The 19147-nt window shown below is 43.7% G+C and overlaps 1 protein-coding gene across 1 annotated transcript in view; it reads right to left on the reverse strand.

The window, feature by feature from the left end:
* LOC144101660 (uncharacterized) overlaps positions 1-19147 on the reverse strand; it is a 50052-nt gene that overhangs the window by 12177 nt on the left and 18728 nt on the right. The window contains exons 12-13 of the mRNA XM_077634796.1: positions 2797-2950; positions 463-665 (exon numbers count right to left, since the gene is read on the reverse strand). Of these exons, the coding sequence (XP_077490922.1) occupies positions 463-665; positions 2797-2950 (357 nt within the window). The remainder of the gene's footprint in view (positions 1-462; positions 666-2796; positions 2951-19147) is intronic.

Below are 19147 nucleotides of genomic sequence, written 5' to 3' on the forward strand. Positions count from 1 at the left end.
ACGCCAACGGCATGAAATTGAAGAACGAGCTAAGAATAACTACAGTTCTTTAAGCATAATCTTTGAAGTTGGATTTGTTGACGGTGAAGAGACTGCAAGCTCACGGAGCAGCTAAGGCCGATCGGTCAGGAACTATTAACGCTGCGGACAACTCAAGCACGTGACTTCTAAACAGGTGACCAGTGATAACGAAGAACCGCGGCTGGCGCTTGGTCTTCATTGACTTCCTTGCAGTGGGTGCCGCGGATGGCGCCGACACCGGCGACAGCGCGAGACTCAGGAACGAGCTAAGAAGAGCTAACGTTCAAAAATTCTGAAGCGCTACCGTATTTTAAAATGACAGCTGCTGAGTCTTGTCGATTATATTCACAAGAATGGTAGTGATTCAGAGTCCTTCCCTATTAAGGATGCGATTCAGAATGTAGTAGGATGCGGCGCCAATTTTAGGTGCAGGCTACTCACATTTCCCGGGAAGGAGAGGCAAGAATTTCTCTGCGGAACTGTCACGTACAGCCAGCTGTTGTTCTCGTTGGCAGCGAAAGGGGCGTTGAAAGGAACCAAAAGGTCGGGCGTCTCCTCTCCACCGGCTTCAAGGAGGAGCACAGTGTAGTTGCCACTGGCTGACAGCCGGTTCGCCACTACGCTTCCAGCCGAGCCGGCGCCCACTGTGTACGCGAAGGAAAAAAATAAGCAAATTGTTTCGTCAGCCGTTAAACAAACATTGGCGAAAGAAAACGGAATTGTAAAAATGCCTTATAAATATAGTATTTGGACACAATAGGCTACGGGCCGCATTACTCCTCTAATGATTTAGAGCAAAAAACAAAATAAATACTTTGGCGCTACATTCTATTACACATGTAAGAAGCTACAAAATTATTGCGTTTATTGTTTCGCCTTTTTAATTAAATGCTAAAGTAAGCAATATACAAGTTCAACTTTTGTTACCTGCTTTCGTATTTACGTTGTGTTATATCGCCCCCTTCCTGCCCCCTCCCTACAAGTAATGCTATTTTGTGCCGCCATGAGTGTCACAATAAACGAATAAATAGTAGGCGTGCCAAGAGTTACAATTGCCAGCCAGCGTGTTCTGTGGGAGCAGCTAATGATTCATCACACAAGAAGGTCGCATCAGTAACATAACATCGTCTGTCAATGCACCCCACTGTTCGTCACGCGACAACTCACTTCGTGAGCCTCACAAATTCAACTTACAATCCTTCCTCCGAGAGGGAAAAAATGTGTGGATCGCAAATTATTATCATGCGACTTCAACTGCTGCAACAACGTGTGGATGACTTGGTCAGAATTTTGAATGTTGAACGGCAAGTACAAGCAACCCTCCCCCCCCCCCCCCCCCCATTCAATCTGTTGCAATGAGTATTCATGATTGCAATTCACCACTTACATTCGATATACCTTCAACAAGTCCCAATTCCTTCGAAAACACTTCAGGCTGTATACGGGACCATCCTGGCGGCCTCCGAGTTTGCGGGTGTGAAACTCCCCCTCAAAATTTTGCACGTCCAAGGGGCCACTCTAGTGTGAGGAAGGTGGGCGAGAGGGGGGGTTGGGCTTACGGATGACGGACTTCTATATCTGTGGCGTGTGGTTCATTTATTTTATTGCCAGGCAGGTGTGCGCTCATCAACAATATCGAAGTTCTCAACTTGACCACAGTTTCCGTTATTGACCATGGGAGTAGCGAATCTGTAAACCCCAAGTTTGGGCCAACCTAGAGCGTCGTTTTTTTCTAAATATGGACGCCATAGCGCATTTGGCAGCTAGTTATATCAAAGAGCTCTAAAACGAAAAACTCACTTTAATCCGTAATTAAGCTCTCTTAGCAGTAAAATTACCATTCGGATTAGCGACATACAAATTCGGCAGTGCATGCGAAATAAGATTAAGGTTTTAGGGTTTCTGCCCTACGGTGCGGAAACGTGTAGGCAAACGGAAACGGTGCAGCTTACGTTAAGGACAACGCAGCGAGCCATGGAAAGAAAAATGATAGGTGTAACGTTAAGAGATCAGAAGCGGGCAGAGTGGGTGAGGGAACAAACGTGGATTAATCACATCCTAGTCGAATCAAGAGGAAGAAATGGGCTTGGGCAGGGCATGTATTGCGAAGGCAAGATAACCGCTGGCCCTTAAGGGTAACGGAGTGGATTACAAGAGAAGGCAAGCGTAGCAGGGGGCGGCAGAAGGTTAGGTGGGCGGATGAGATTAAGAAGTTTTCGGGGACACGATGGCCGAAGCTAGCAAAAGACAGTGTTAATTGGAGAGACATAGGAGAGGCCTTTGCCTTGCAATGGGCGCCTAGTCTGGCTGACGGTGGTGATGATGATGATTTAGGACGAGTAATCGCTGATTGCAAGGAATAGTATGTTGCACGAAAAGCTCATTTGTCTCCAAATTTACAAGCAAGCTCTTTGAGCAGCGAAGTTACACCCCGATAACTGATACAGAAATCGGGCAGAACACGTCAAATAAGAAAAAGTTTTTTATACGAGCAATCGCTGCTTCAAAGAAATATTACCTTGCACGAAAAGTCTATTTTTCCCCATATTTAAAGCTTTCTTAGCTGTAAAATTGCCACTCCTTTTTGTGATACACAAATCTTAGTCTGCATGTGAAATAACATTTTAGTACAAGTAATTCCTTTTTGAAGGGAATGGCATGTGGCACGAAAAGTTCTTTTTCTACACATTTACAAGTTCTCTGGGAAATAAAGTTACCACAGCAAAGTTACCACAGTTGTACAACTCGGGCTACAGACATGCGAAATTCACTCACCTACTATATAATCGTAGCAGTCTAGCAGCATTTCGCTATTATTTCCAGGGCAGCTGTCTTCTCTGATGCAACTTTCGTGCACACTTGCCCTTGCATGGGAAGGGGACAGCCATGCAAAGAGCATGGTCAATGTGACCATGAGCGGAGCCATGCCCTACTCGGCGTCGAGGTCTACTGAGCTCTGGTCGAAGCAGTAGTATCTAATAAATAGTCTCGGGGCTGGGGAACAAGCCACAGCTGTAACTTTCCCACACGTCAGGACTGCCTTTGCCGTGATTGGACGGAGAAGCTGGAAGCCAGTCACGTGGGTAAATGAAAAAGTGAAGGAATGGCTTACTTAAGCGTTCAATCAACAGGGCCTGCTGCGCAGCCACAAAAAAAAAATTCAATTCGCGAACTGCCCTCTATTGTTTATTAAGACAGCTAATACTCGGAAGTCGTCTTGAAATGCCTTACACGTGCAAAAACTCCCGCTTGTCATATAGCTCATACATACCCTCGCAAATCCGAATTCGTATTGTTTCCTAGATCACACCAAGGCAGCGAAATAAGAGCATCCATAATCCCTCTGTGAGGCTATGTCGCGCGGATGACCTTTCGCTGTCAGCAATTACAGCGTACGATTGGTTTGAGCATCCACCTCGCATGCGGGAGGTGCGGGATTCGATCCCCAGTGCCGCCGGGTACCCACTGCTGATGCAATGGGTTGAAGCTTTCCCCTGCCTGGTGTTCGGCTTCTTTAGGGTGAAACGCTTGGGAAATGGGTCTTTGACCCCACCTTGAGAAAAAAAATGGCTGTGGTTTAGCTTTGGTTAAACCTGGAGTGACGCGGTAGCTACATCTGGCCGAGTGGAACTCGCTCAGTCGAATTGCAAAGTCAGTCTTTCGCCGCTGCGTTTCGCTGGGCGTTCCTTCTACATCTTCGTCCCTGGATATGGATTCACTCTCTTCCCCTTCTCCACTCCTCCCCCACTCGGTTTCGCCGGCGCGCCGCGCCACCGGCAGCTGCCACGATAGCCACGGCGCCGCCACGCTGAAGGTTCGAAATGCTAGCGTAATGTAGGCGCGCGGTACGCACACCAGCTGCGTGCTCTGACGTCTTTCCGCGCATGCGCACAACTAACGAAGCGGGCAGCGTCTGCTCCGCCGTGGGCGCAGCGGCGAGGCGCGAGGCGCGCACACCAGCTGAGGGCGATGACGTCACCCTGCGTATGCACACAGCTGGCGGAGCGGTGGTGCCACGGCTCAGCGCACAGCCACACTGACCTTGCGAAGTGGCTGGCGTAGTGTAGCTATCTCTACAAAAGAAAAAACTCTGCGCCATGGCGCTCTTTGGCCACGTATGCGCGTTTGCCCCATAAAAATTCATCATTATCATTATTATGATTTGTACACTGATGATGGATGGATAGCTGGGAGAGTTGGTAATAGTAGTTAGTCGTGGCTGGCACAGCGAGTCACGAGGACATTGAGGCCGACGTTCATCACTTACTGTGGGACTGCCCAGCTCTCAAGCCTACAAGGATCCGGCACCTGATGGTAGCAGGTCTTTCACCAAGCAACCCTTCTTCATACATTGCCTGGGCGCAGGGATCGTACCATCGTTCTCTACTGGACTTCATCTAGTCAGCTAACCTTTTTCCATTCATTTAATCTCTACTATCACACCTTCACCCATCATTGATGCCCTGGGGAAATAAATTTCGCTTTAAAAAAAAACAGACGAAAGAAGAAAACTAGAAGACGATAGGGACGAGCACTTTACGGGGCCCCTTTTGGTACGTTGGCTGTCAACAAAGTGCAACCACGTGAAAACAGAACGACAGCGACATTTCGTCGGCTTTATAATAAACGCATCTCTAGGCAGACAGCCACGTATTCACGCCATCTTTTATATTAGCAAATTTTCAAGTTTTTACACTTGACTTTTTGAAGACAACCTTATATTGCTGTGTTGCATCACTGGTGAGTGCCGTGCGAAAAAAAGCAGCTTTTTTTACGTTTATTTCTAATGAATTAACTCTGCGTCATGTGTTTTAATGCGAAAGCATTTCTCTCGTCTTGAGTGGCGTGGACAGGATATGTCACCGCGGACTGTGGACAGAGCGTGTCCTCATGAACTGTCGATCATCCAGTGAGGTTGTAATTAAGATTTGCAACGATGATTTATTTATTTATTTTTATTTACATCTACAAACAAAACAGAATTGCACATATAAAGTCAGCAAGAAAATACCGCGGCAAGGTCATCAACAACAATCATTTCAAGTGCTCTTAAAACAAATACAATGATGTCTGGCTGACAACATCATCCGTGAGGTTATTCCAATCAATGATGGACCTTGGAAAAAAGGAATATTTAAAACACTTAACTCGCGAGTTTAACGGTGTTATGGAAAGAGAATGGCGATTTCTAGTTTGGCACTCCGAGGAATAAGTAATTATATTGGAGGTATGAACTTTGAAATTTTTATTAATTAATTGAAAGAAAAACTTTCAGCGACATATGCGATTTCTGTTAGGAATAGAAGGTAAGCCGCTTATTTTGAGGAGGTCACTGACTGATGCTCGCCCGTGAGTGTTATATATAAACCTTACTGCTTTCTATTGAATTCTTTCAAGTTTATTTATCTTTACCTTTTTAAAAGGGTCCCAGATAATTACTGCATATTCTAAGAGTAAACTAATAATAGTGTTATAGGCAAGGAGGCGTGTACCAGGGGTAGCTAATTTTCAGCGAGCGTCGTAAGAAAAAAAAAAGCTTTCGGGGTGCGTTAGCTCAAACATAGTCGACATGCTTGATCCAAGAGAGGTTATCAGAAATCCATAGGCCTCGACACTTATATTCTGTAACTTCACGACGAAAATTATTATTAGCAGTGTAGTGATAGAAAGTTTAAATAACCGATTTAAAATTTTTAGAAAAGAAGAAATGAAAAAATTAAATAAAATAAAATCAAACCAATAAAATGAACATTCAATAATAGCATAAATAAAATAGAGGGCAACAGAACTCCAAATGCTTTCGCATTTAAGCACGTAAGGAGACTTAAGTGCACCTTCAATATTTTCAGTGACTGATTTATGTCATTTACGAGCTTGCTGTTATTTAGAAATAAAAGCGTTGTATCATCGTCGTTTATTATATATTCTGGCTTTGCAATAATCTTTACAATGTCATTAACATAAAAATTAAACATTAGGAGCCCCAGGGTGATTCCTTGAGGCATACCCATAGTAACGCGTTTTGAGGAAGACAAGTCTTCGCCTATTTCTCCTCTGCGTGCGATTTTCTAGGTATGACATTTTTAGTTCTAGTTTTATTCTTCGGATTCCATAAATTTCTCATTTGTTTAGCAAATTCGGGTGATTTAAGCGATCTAAAGCCTTGCTGTAGTTAATATATACCAGCTGACCATTTCTTTTTTCAAAGCCTCGAAAAAATAAATTATTTCTGAGTGCCAGTCCAGAAGATCTGTCTTCACACAAACATATTGCTCTGAGCTATTTAAATTACAATTGTCTCCGAATTCGAATATTATTCTCTGTGTTGATTTATCTAAACCTGTTCCGAAGGGGGGACTACGCTTGTTAAATTAAGCGTGATGCTTTCTTGTCGGTGTTGTATCCCTGAGTTGAGCGCTACTGGGATTTTTTTAAAGAAAAATTTATGATTAACTCATCATGATCATCATCAGGAGCAGTCTGACTACGCTCATCTCCCCTTCGTATTACACGCCATTTCTTCTTGATTCCAATTAGCATGTAATTAACCCACGTTTAAAAATTAGCATGCTGAAAACGAAACTAAAGTTCAAAAGTCTAGCAAGGGAACAGCATTTCACAATCGGCAGCGAGGCGCTGGAACTGGCAAAGAAATACGTCTACTCACGGAAGGTAGTGACAGCTGACCCGGACCATGAGAGGGAAATAACTAGAAGAATAAGAATGGGGTGGAGCCCATATGGCAGGTTCTCTCGGATCATGAATGGCAATTTATTAGTATCCCTCAAAAGAAAAGTATACAACAGCTGTATCTTAGCGGTACTCACCTACGGGGCAGAAACGTGGAGGCTAACGAAAAGGGCTCAGTTTAAGTCAAGGACCACGCAGCGAGCAATGGAAAGAAAAATGATAGGTGTAACGTTAGGAGGCCGGAAGCGGGCAGAGTGGGTGAGGGAACAAATGCGGTTTAATGACATCCTAGTCGAAATCAAGAGGACGAAATGGGCTTGGCAGGGCATGTAATGCGAAGGCAAGATAACCGCTGGTTTTTAAGGGTAACGGAGTAGATTCCAAGAGAAGGAAAGCGTAGCAGGGGGCGGCAGAAGGTTAGTTGGGCGGATGATAAGAAGTTTGCATGCATAGGGTGGATGCGCCTGGCGAAGGACGGTTAATTGGAGAGACATGGGAGAGGCCTTTGTCCTGCAGTGGGTGTAGTCATGATGATGATGATGATGATTATGATTACGATGATTATGATGATAGTTGAGTTTCCCCTTCCGGTGGCGATGAGAGGAAACTACTTGATGATGAAATCGGGGTTTCTTGATGACCCGGTGGTTCTACTCGCAAACATTCACATTACTCAAGGAAAGGAGAAGGTTAACTATTTATTTACAACATAGGTAAAAAAACGAGAAGAAACAAAGCAAGGAGAAAACTATTTACATGACTAAATCGTGGATCAGACGAATTCAGCCCCCGCTCAACCCAGAGCGCTTGGTTTTAAACCCTCTGTCTCCGCCCTTAGCGGGGACAGCAACCAATAAGATAACAAACGACCCATCTCGCCAATCAGTGGTCAGGGAAAGGAAAATAAGGATTTCCGCCAACTAATCACAGATTGGGGAAAGAGTGCTGATTAAACATTTGGGAAAGGAGAGGTTGCAATCAAATAGACAAACAGCACAAACGCGACCACCCTCTCTTACGGCACCCACGGCCCAGCCGTTACCACTTTCCTATCTCTTTCGCACACGCGACAAAACGATCCCTAAAGTGTTTACAGAATACACCGCACGAGACGAACACAGTCGTTACGGGAATAGTGGGTTTCCGGTCACTCGGCCAATACTCAGCCGTATCTCGTGCGCCCCCGGAACCTCGTCAACCCCTTAACAACCACATGTCGACAGCTGTACATGGTTAGCGTCTTTCCCGGCGGGTCATCCCCGTGACGGCGCGGCGTAAACGAGGACGTCCGCCGCACGAAGGGGAGGCAGGGACGGGACGGGCCCCTTTGTTGGGGATTTCCGACCCCACTGGAGCGGCCTTCCTTGCGAACACAAGACCAACGAGTTCGCGGAATGGTCAGCGAACTCCACAATGATGATGATGATGATGTTGATGGTGATGATGATGATGATGGTGGTGGTGGTGGTGGTGGTGGTGGTGGTGGTGAACCCACGTTTGTTCCCTGGCTCACTCTGCTCTCTTCCTGTCTCTTAACGTTACACCTATAATTTTCCTTTCCATAGCTCGCGGCGACAGGAAAGCGTGGTTGCTTTTAGCGAGCAAACAAATAAAACGACATCCCTGATGCATCGGATACTGTTAATTATGGTTCAGATACAAAAACGTAAAGCTGTAATAAGCACTGTAGCCTCCGCAGTGGATCACTGGTTATGGTGCTCGGCTGCTGACCCGAAAGACGCGGGATCGACCCCGGCCGCGGCTATCGCATTTCGATGGAGGTTAAATGCTACAGACCTGTGGAATGTTCGATTTCAGTGCACGTTAAAGATTCTCAGGTGGTCGAAATCATATGGAGTCCGCCACTACGGCGTTCCTCATACATTGAGTGGATTTGGGACGTTAAACCACGTAAAACATAAACCTAAAACATGAAAGAAAAGACGCAATGACTCTAACAGGCGGAGTTATTTGTTTGGCTGTTAGGTGCCAGATGCGCTCAGGACCGCTGAAGGCATGGACTTAGTGGGAAAGCAATCGCAGCAGCTTGCCGCCAGTAGCTTACGAAACATCTCGCCGCATTGAGTAAATGTATTTTATGCCGTAGTTCAAGAAACACAATAAAAAATTCTGAGCGCACTTAAGTCTGCTTACATGAATGAATGCGAAAGCATGTAACTTTCTAGAGCGTGGTTTTTTTTTCCACGACGCCTGTAGCCATAGCATTTTTGTTGTTTTTATTATCTGTTTTTAGGTTTTTACTTATTTCCTTTTTATGTTTGTTTACTATTTATTTGTATTTTATTTATTTGTTATTTTGTTTTACTTTTTATCTTTATTATTTTTTAATATATATTTTTCTTATCGAGTTGACGCCATTTGATTGACAGCTATAGTGTGACAAATTCCGCGGACGGACGGACGAACAACAATGAGCCATTAAAGGCTTTCTCCTTAATCAGACAACTGCGCCTCCACGTGAGGCTGAAGCAGTGATTGCCTTTCCTTATCCAGCTGCATGAATTATCAGTGCGCAGTACAGATCCATCCCGCACAACGTTGTGTTTCGACCGACTCCCGGCGTCAACGTCGTAATGCAGCATTTCATAAAATTAGAATGCTAAACTTTGCGTGACACGCCTAGAGTTGCTTATGGCCAAGGCCAATATTGTTTGATTTTTTTTTTGCCTGCGCTAATGTCGCACTTCCAAATTAAAGAGCTATGCTGCAGAAAAATACTCAAAGGTCACACGTGGCTGAAGCTGCTGGCAATTTTATGCTGTCCTCACTCCCAGTGAGCAAAAAATACTTTCAGTCGAAAATGAACTAGAGAATAATGTTCTTTCTGGCATACTTAAGATATAGAAAGAAGTTTGCATTTACTTGCCCGCAACTAAAAGCAAAAATATAAGCCCTGCTTACACAAGGATGTATGCTTTTATATGTGACAAGGCCAGCGCGACAGATATCCAAAGGATATTGCATGTTTACTAGCCATGGAAACCACTTTTAAGAGGCAGTCTTACGTACACTAAATAACTATGAATATAAAGCAGGTAATATGGCCATCTAGCTTCACAGAAATTTAACTTCGAAGAAGCAGCAACGCACCAATTGTTCTTCAGCGACCATAAACTGCTAAAAAGGAGAACACATTCCTGTCTACATTACAATGTAAGCAGTTTTCATGCCACAACAAAAATCTGCGAAAACGCTGTCTACAGCCGCTTTGCATTTTCTGTCATTCAGTTCAGCCTGCCAGTATTGTTCTCGGGCCGCTGCGGTGGCTCAGTGGTTTTGGCGTTCGTTGAAAGACGCGGGTTCGATCCCGGCCGCGGCGGTCGAATTTCGATGGAGGCGAAATTCTAGAGGCCCGTGTACTACGCCATGTCAGTGCACGTTAAAGAACCTTATGGGTCGAAATTTCCGGAGCCCTTCACTACGGCGTCCCTCATAGCATGAGTACTCGCTTTGGGACGTTAAACCCGCATGAACCATAAACCAAATCAACACCCCTTTTCAGAGGCCCTTTAAGTGCATCGTCCCAGCCATTACGCTCCACCTCAGACCTGGCTGCATACGTGTCCCAATTCGCAACACAACTGATGTGCCACATCACCGCTAACGGTATTACACTGCCAGAGAGCGCACGTGAGTAGCACTACCTCCGTCTTTCTCGGGTGGGGCTCTAGAGCAGACGCTGCAGAGATTCCCGATTTCGTTGTAGACTAATTCCCAATTGTAATACGGCAGCCGTGGGTGTTAAACCAATCGCCCATTTTGCACCGTCACTTCCAACTACAGTTTGCTAGTTCACCTCTAAAGAGGTCTGCAACTAAACGCACGCTGAGCAGATGTGCTGTAGAGGCGAAACTCGGGGTATATGGTGGTTTAACGCCCCAATGCGGTTCAGGCTATGAGGGGCACCGTAGTGAAGGTCTCCGGAAATTTCGACCACCTGGGGTGCTTTAACATGCACTGACATCGCACAGTACACGGGCCTCTGGAATTTCGCCTCCGTCGAAATTATACCGCCGCGGCCGGAATCGAACCCACGTCTTTAAACTCGGAGTATAGACCTCCTGTCGTAAAAACAGTGTATGCACGAAAGTTATATTGATGAAAACTGTATGAGGCGATTCCTTTATTCGTTTCTTTTTTATTATTTTAGTAACGCCCCCATAAGCCGTGGGTGTGAAACTGCAAGCCTGAAGCGCTTGTAAGCCTGACAGCCCCGAGACGGAATTCTGAACGGGAAGCGACTTTCCTAAAGGTCAATGCTGTCGTCAACCTCCCAGGAATCGGTGCAACGCTTTCTTCGCAGTTGTGTGATTGAAGAGCGGCAATATATTTTCATGCTTCTGCTCAATAGCGCTAGGGCAGCAGGCTGTTAAATTTTTAGAAGATCTAAAAACAGGTGTGTTTTTTTTTTGCCTTTGTCAGCATGCCATTATTCTCTTTTTTTTTATTTGGAGCTGCGACGGATGACGTTTCGCGGCACGTGTTTGCACATTCTTTCTGGTTATTCGAGCTGCTTTTACTTTCTTAGTACTTTAAGGTAGTGCAGCAAGGGTAAAAACGGGACTAGTAGAACTCTTTAGCGTTTAGCCGAGGGAAGTATGAAACTGGCCTAGTACTTCTTGGCATCTCAGCAAAACTGCAAACAGGGATGGTACCACATTTTAAACAAGCACAGCTACAAATAGGGCTAGTACCACTTTATAACCCAGCAGAGCTACAATTAGGCTAGTAATACTTCGCAATTGAGAAGTGATTGAAGCGGGGTTAGCTGGTACAATGATATAACATCAAGTTCAAAGTGGACGACAGCCAGGAGACACGGTAGGACACAGAAATATTGCGCTTTTCCTGTGCATTTCTATCCTCTCTGGTGTTGCGGATGTCATTCCCATAGCGGTTACTACCATCTACATGCGTGGTCTAAAGACTTCAGGCCATGCCTCATCCTTTTCAGCCAAGTAAGGGGGCACAAAATCCGTGAAGTCTAAAAGCTTTGTACGTAACTCGGTTAAAACGAAAGAAGCGCCTGAACTCCTCTACACAATTGAGAAACTCTCTCATCTCGTAAGCGCCGAGATTAAAGAGCACCTTCAAAACCGGTAGCACCTGCCCCTGGGAAAAATGTGGGGACTTAAAAATTCAATAGAAAAGAAGAGACTGCCGACAAAACGGCGCCGTTTAGCAAAGTGCTGTCCTCAGAACCGCATGCCTTGAAATTCCACAGCTGCGCTTGTTAGAAGGCGTTAACGGGCAAAAATGACTGTACTGTACCGTTGTGACTCAAGGGCCTCTACGTTTAAAACACATTTGGATCCCATTATCCGTCCCCCTGAAAAAGGTTTTGCGCGCTATCACGTCTACCCACTGGCGACAGGCAAGCCATCCACTCTTTCAAGAATTGAAAATACTTCCCTTTACGGGTGTCTTTCAATTAAAGGTGTATATAACGGTGAATGACGTTATTCGGAACAATCACCCCTTACAATCAATCTGTTTACTCTGCGAACTCGTAACACTAGGAATGCAAACAACCTTAATTTCAATCTCCCTGTAACGCGCAACATCTATGGCCAGCGCCTAACACACTGCAGTTTTATGGTACACACATATCAAATACTATTCCGTTTGAAGTCGAAGTATCCAGAAACTTTGACTTTTCTCTGAAAAGATTTTTTTCTTGATAATATACAGTGACATGCATAGTTCCCAATCTTTTCCCTTTGTGATACATTAGCCTGATTTTATGTCTATCTTAACACTATTATTTTTTACTGCCCAATATGTATGATTATGGGCCCCAACTAGCTTCGGCTATGGGCCCAACAAATTTTGCTGTACTCTATATACGGTGAATAAATAAAATAAATGGCAATAGGAATACCTTCTTTTGATTCTTCATTAGCTATTATCACGAGAAAATGTTTAATCGAAACGTCCAGTGTTGTCTGAAAAGTTCAGAATGTGGACGTGGTTCTATTGCACTATATCGTATGTCTGAGTTCTTTTTTTTCTTGTTCTCTTGGTTTCCTTGTTTTTCTTGAGTTCATGTTCAATTATTAAATTGGCTTCAAAACCAATGCCTCCGACCCCTCGACAGCCGAATTTCCATATTCCGGCATAGCTTGCAAACTGCAAGCTCAAACAAATATGGCAACGAGCTGTAAAAATACCAAGGCAGCATAAAATCGCGCTGAAATCTAAGGAGTCATTATTAGACATGGGTGCTGTGTTTCTATGTAAATTTTACAAACACACTTTTTTGCGCGATTACTTCAACTTTCACGGAGGCATCAGAGTGAAAAATATAATTAGTGCAAGCAAGCGTGGCTGATAAATCATGTATTAATGACGAAAGCCATTAATGCAATAGCCGCTGCGGTGGCTCAGAGGTTATGGCGCTCGACTGCTGACCCGAAAGACGTGGGTTTGATTCTGGCGGCGGCGGTCGAATTACGATGGAGGCAAAATTCTAGAGGCTCGTGTACTGCGCGATGTCAGTGCACGTTAAAGAACCCCAGGATGTCGAAATTTTCGAAGCCCTTCACTACGGCGTCCTTCATAGCCTTATTCGCTTTGGGACGTCAAACCTCCATAACCCATAAATCATTATTGAATTATTGCAGACATCTAGATATTTTTAAGTAAAACATTGTAACGGTTGAAGACAAAAAAGAAAGGCTGCAAAGGACGTTCGAAGGAGTTACAGATTAGTTAGGTTTCAGGAAAGCAGCCAGGCACAATTTCGCTTATTTTTCAACAATTGCAAATCTAAAACATTCAAGGTTTGAAACTGTCGCATTAGTTCAAGTAATGAGATTCGGTATGTGTTTACTCTTGAAGCCGCATTCGAATTCAATTCAATATAAACTTCAAAGAAGTAATGCAAAAGGCAGACAGATAGCTTTAGACGTACTAAGCACCAGGAGTGTTCAGGCATTTCTTGCAGTGCCTTTCAAAGTTACAGCTGTTGCTTAGAGAGGATCTATCTTTCTAGCCTGACAACTTAAAATTACGTACACAAGGATGTGCAATGAAATCATTGAAATTCTGGCATTCGACAAGTGGGTACCAGAACGGGTTAAAATTGAAATTGAACATCTCAATTTAAACCGAGCTGCTCGCAAAATGGCCATATATATGGCCATAATAAATGGCATATATGCCATATATTATGCACGGTTCCTTAATTCACACTGCCTCCTTGTATTTTTATTATAAGTTCATCATAAATGCAGAGCTGCTTTCTGCATATTAATATCATTAATCTCCCTGTAGTTCATATGGCAGCGAGTGAAACAGTGGTAATATTTTCCCACTGGTCCAACAGAAAACGAGCGTGACATAGTGCTGCACTCTGTTGTCATGCATTGTTGTCAAAAACTAAGGACATTTACGAATGACAAGATTCTAAATAGGCTAAATTGCTCGCGACTCCGACATTTCGTAAGTGACCTTAAAATCTTCAAGATCCTAAGGTCATCTTAGCAACCCGCGCATATATTTGCCATTAAACAGTATGCAGCGTTAGAAAACATTTTACTGAAGAATGAATTCTACTTCCCACATAGCTCTAAACAGACACTGACGCAGGGAGACAAACAGTACGGGCGCTAACTTACTACTGAGCTTTTATTGCATGAAACCAATGAAACCAGGCAATATAAGCCCTTTCTTAAGAGTGAAGGGCTAACACTGAATCAACGTTATGGTCCAACAACGTTACGGATTAGCAGACATGAAATGCATTTCTTTGTCAGATAAAAACAGTGAGGCAGCACTGACACACGTATCTTCTTTTTGCGGCATTATATTGAGCGCCTCTATGATTTCCCTTATAAGCTGATCTTTGTGGCAATCAATGAAAGAGAGCTTTTAGAATCCGGATAGCAACCAGGGCACTTTTGTTTTTCAATCTTTTTCTTTTGCGTTGATGTGGCCAGCAAGATGACCTTTGGCACCATTCCTGAAATCAGTGTTGTGTTCTCGTAACCTGTCATTGAGGCATCTGCCTGTCTGCCCTATGTATTTTGTATTTTTGGCCACATTTGAACGGAACAGAATAAATTACCTTCTTTTCACAGGTGAAATATCGGCCCTTATGCTTCTTTTTACATTTTTTGGCTTTTTTAGGACGGGGGTTCACGCGATTAGACAAGTTTGATAACTTGTCAGGAGCGGAGAACACCACCTGTACTTTGGCACGGCTCATTATTCTCTTTAGATTGTGGGAAAGGGTGTGGCAATATGATATAACAGTCACTTTATGTTTGTTTTTCTTTTCTTTCTCTGGAATAGGCTCTCTGGGTTCGGCCTTTCTGAAATGAGACATTGTATGCTTCAGCAACTTCTGAGCGACAGAAACTAGAAGATAAGGCGTGTAGCCTGCTCCCTTTAGGCTGTTGCACTGATTAAGAAAACTAGACGCCATACAATGTGTACAAGACTTTTTCAGCCCGTTGGAGAGGCATAAGTTAGCGATGGCACGTTCCACTATTTTTTAATGCGGTGAGTGGTACGAAAGGACCTGTTTTTTTGCACCGTGGTTCATAGGACCAGCAGGTGTGAAGCGCCTGGAGGTGCAGTTTTATGTCCAGGATTTGAATACATAAACCTTCTGGCATCTCATGAGTTATGGTTAAAGGAGATAAGGACGTGCTAAAGCATTTTCGGATTTCTTGCACACTGGCTTGAAAGTTCTGTCTGCTTACAATTGTCAAAATCAAATAGTCGTCTACGTATCGAAAAATTTTAACCACAGAGAAACCTTCCAGAGTCTGAGCTACCTCTCTGTCCACTGATGCCAGAAAGATGTCGCTTAAAATTGGTGCGATGCAAGAGCCTATAGGAACTCCCGTTTTTTTTGTTTTTTTTTAAGGTATACGAATCCATCCCAAGAGCAAAACGTCGAGGATAAGCACATCGTTAACACTTCAAGGAACCCTTGCAGAGACACTCCTGAGGCGTTTTCGAAATCTGCCAAGCCATGACGGTATATGCACTGTTCTACGTATAAAAGTAGCTTGTCTTGGGAGATATAATAATATAAATCTTTGACGTCAGTAGAAACGTCAAAGAAAAGGCCATTAACCCACCACTTCGAATTCTCAGAAATTTAACTACGTCAAAGGAACTTTTTGTCTGATACGGGTCTTCTACTTCACGCATCATCAATTGGTTCTTGAGAAAGTTTAAAAGCGATTTTTTCCATGACCCCTCCTCAGGTATAACTACACGAAGTAGGCAGTCAATCTTATGAGCTTTTTTCTGAGAAGAATATATCCAGAGTTTCATTTTCACTTTTTTCTATACTCTTTTGAAGACCACTACGGTTCATCTTGGAGCATAACTGCATCGCTTTCTTTTTCACAGACGCTACAGAGACATTTGTTCTGTCAAAGACGGAGTTAATAGCCGAAGAGGCCTTGGAGTCAAAGGTGGCTTTAGGTAGTATGGCAAACCCTCCTTCTTTGTCAGAAATCAACAAACAAAGCGAGTTCTCTCCTAAATAGGAGGCAGTACGTCTAATAGGAATGTTACATTTCGTCTGCTCATACCGCACCACAGCGTCCATGCCCTCGGAAACGCACCTGTCTTTTTCCGAGTCAGCAGCAATGCGGGAGTCATGGTGAACCATTGCGACCAGTTCTGGGGCTTTTTTCTTGGGCGGAACGGCGAACTTTGGTCCTACTTCAAGCACACGGCACGCTTCTCGAGAAAGAGAAATTCCGTCTCTGCAGTAGACGGTTCTCACCGCTGTGTTTGTCTTCTTAGGGAGCAGAAACTTCAGAGATGGCAGGACTTGCTGCCAGATGAATTCCGTGGACCTTCCGGCGATGACGAGGGGTTCCCAGAAGGTCTGCTGACTTCGATGAGGCCCATACACTGCTTGTATTCGGAGGTGTAGAGCGTTCTTGTGAAGGCGAGTTATATCCTGCCATTCTGACCTCATGATCCTGCACATCCTGACACCGTGTCCTTCGGATGGCTTGTACCCCACCAATTTTAAGCGACATCTTTCTGGCATCAGTGAACAGAGAGTTAGCTGAGACTCTGGGAGGTTTCTCTGTGGTTAAAATTTTTCGCTACGTAGACGACTATTTGGTTTTGACGAGTGTAAGCAGACAGAACTTTCACGCCACTGCAAGAAATCCTAAAATGGTTTAGCACGGCCTTATCTACCTTAACCCTAACTCATGACATGCCAGAAGATCTATGTATTCAATTCCTGGACATAAAACTGCACCTCCAGGCTCGTCACACCTGCTGGTCCTATAAACCACGGTACAAAAAAAAAATCCTTCCATACCACTCAGCGCATTAAAAAATAGTGAAACGTGCCATCGCTAATTTATGCCTCTCCAACGCACTGAAAAAGTCTTGTACACATTGTGCGGCGTCTAGTTTTCTTAATGAGTGCAACAGGCTATAGGGAGCAGGCTGTCCGCCTTATCTACTAATTTCTGTGGCTCAGAAGTTGCTGAAGCATACAAAGTCTCATTTCGGAAATGCCGAACCCAGAGAGCCTATTCCGGAGAAAGAAAAAGAAAACAAACAAAAAGTGACTGTTATACCATATTGCCACACCCTTTCCCACAATCTGAAGAGTAAAATGAGCCGTGCGAAAGTGCAGTTGGTGTTCTCCGCTCCTGACAAGTTATCAAACTTGTGCAATCGCGTGAACCCCCGTCCTGAAAAAGCCAAAAAATGTAAAAAGAAGCATAAGGGTCGATATTTCACCCGTGAAAAGAACGTAATTTATTCTGTTCCGTTCAAATGCGGCCAAAAATACAAAATTCATAGGGCAGACAGGCAGATGCCTCAATGACAGGTTGCGAGCACACAACAATGATTTCAGGAATGGTGCCAAAGGGCATCTTGCTGGCCACATCAACGCAAAAGAAAAAGATGGAAAAACAAAGAAGTGCCCCGGTTGCTATCGGGATTTGAAAAGCTCTCTTATCGTTGATTGCCACAAAGATCAACTTACAAGGGAAATTATAGAGGCGTTCAATATAATGTCGCAAAAAGAAGATACGTGCGTCAGTGTTGCCTCAGTGTCTTAATCTGACAAAGAAATTCATATCATTTCTGCTAATCCGTTATGTTCTTCGACGAAAACATTGTTTGAGTGTTACTCCTTCTTCGCTGCTAAGAAAGTGCTTATATTGCATGGTTTCATGCAATAAACGATTAGTGTTAAGTTAGCGCCCGCGCTGTTTGTCTCCCTGCGTCGGTGTCTGTTCAGCGCTATGTGTCAAGTGAACCGTCACCAACTCCTCCAAGCTTCCACTCTGAAAATTCTAGAAGTGGATAAATTTCCTAGATCACTAATGCGCACTCCCTATGTACACGTCATTGGTGTAATTAATCTCGTGTTATTTTTCAGCTTCATTGTTTTCCGTGGCGTCTACACAAATATTCATTTTTCCCGAAAACAATATCTGACTGGAATTTTCTGCCTCAGGATTCACCTCTCCTTTCTTCAACCTTTTGAGAGCCTACATATCTGACTGTACGGTTAGAAATAATGATTATTTATTAACAGTGCATAGCGTGATTCCTTGTATATGTTCCTGCGTTTGGGGCATGTACTTCCACAAAGTGTATTTGCTTTATAACCTTGTTTATGTATGTTGATATTTTTCTTGTTGCAAATTCTAGCCTCACCATTGTTGCGGATTCCAAGGCATAGTCTTACTAAGAAATGTATGTACCCTCTTCTGCTTTGACCGATTCGGTCTGAAGTATTCTGTAAATAAAAATAAATAAAAATATGCATGTGTAAACTTTCTTCAGGATTACGCATTTTTACTAAGAGCGCTCTCGTTCAGACATCTATGTTTTAAGTGAAAACAATAGAGGAAAAAGAAAGAAAGAAAGAAAGAAAGAAAGAAAGAAAGAAAGAAAGAAAGAAAGAAAGAAAGAAAGAAAGAAAGAAAGAAAGAAAGAAAGAAAGAAAGAAAGAAAGAAAGAAAGAAAGAAAGAAAGAAAGAAAGAAAGAAAGAAAGAAAGAAAGAAAGAAAGAGAAAGGAAATTCAATGTACTTTTTTCTGTGATGCGGGCCTTATCGCTCCGATAGGTACTTAGAAAACAAATGTGTGGAGCTCAAGGTGTTCCATTCACCAGTCATTTCAATGCTAGCGTTGTTTTCCACGACTACGTGCGCTGCCTGACACACCATGGTTGAAGCGTCTTGCTCTGAATGCACGTGAGTGGCTGCAAGACATGGGGATGACAGACGTACTTTCTGTAGTGTGAGGTTGCTCTCCATCTTCCTTTTTACACAAAACTCTTCGCTGGTTTTCAGTTCTTACTCTCGACTTGACCCATAGGCTCTCAGCTTGATAGCTTCGGGATAGCAAGTGATAGCATGAGGCGAAGGTTAAAGTGAGGCATGAGTTGAAAGGGTGGATTT

This window comes from Amblyomma americanum, chromosome 8 (assembly GCF_052857255.1).
Source record: "Amblyomma americanum isolate KBUSLIRL-KWMA chromosome 8, ASM5285725v1, whole genome shotgun sequence".
NCBI classification, from domain to species: domain Eukaryota; kingdom Metazoa; phylum Arthropoda; class Arachnida; order Ixodida; family Ixodidae; genus Amblyomma; species Amblyomma americanum.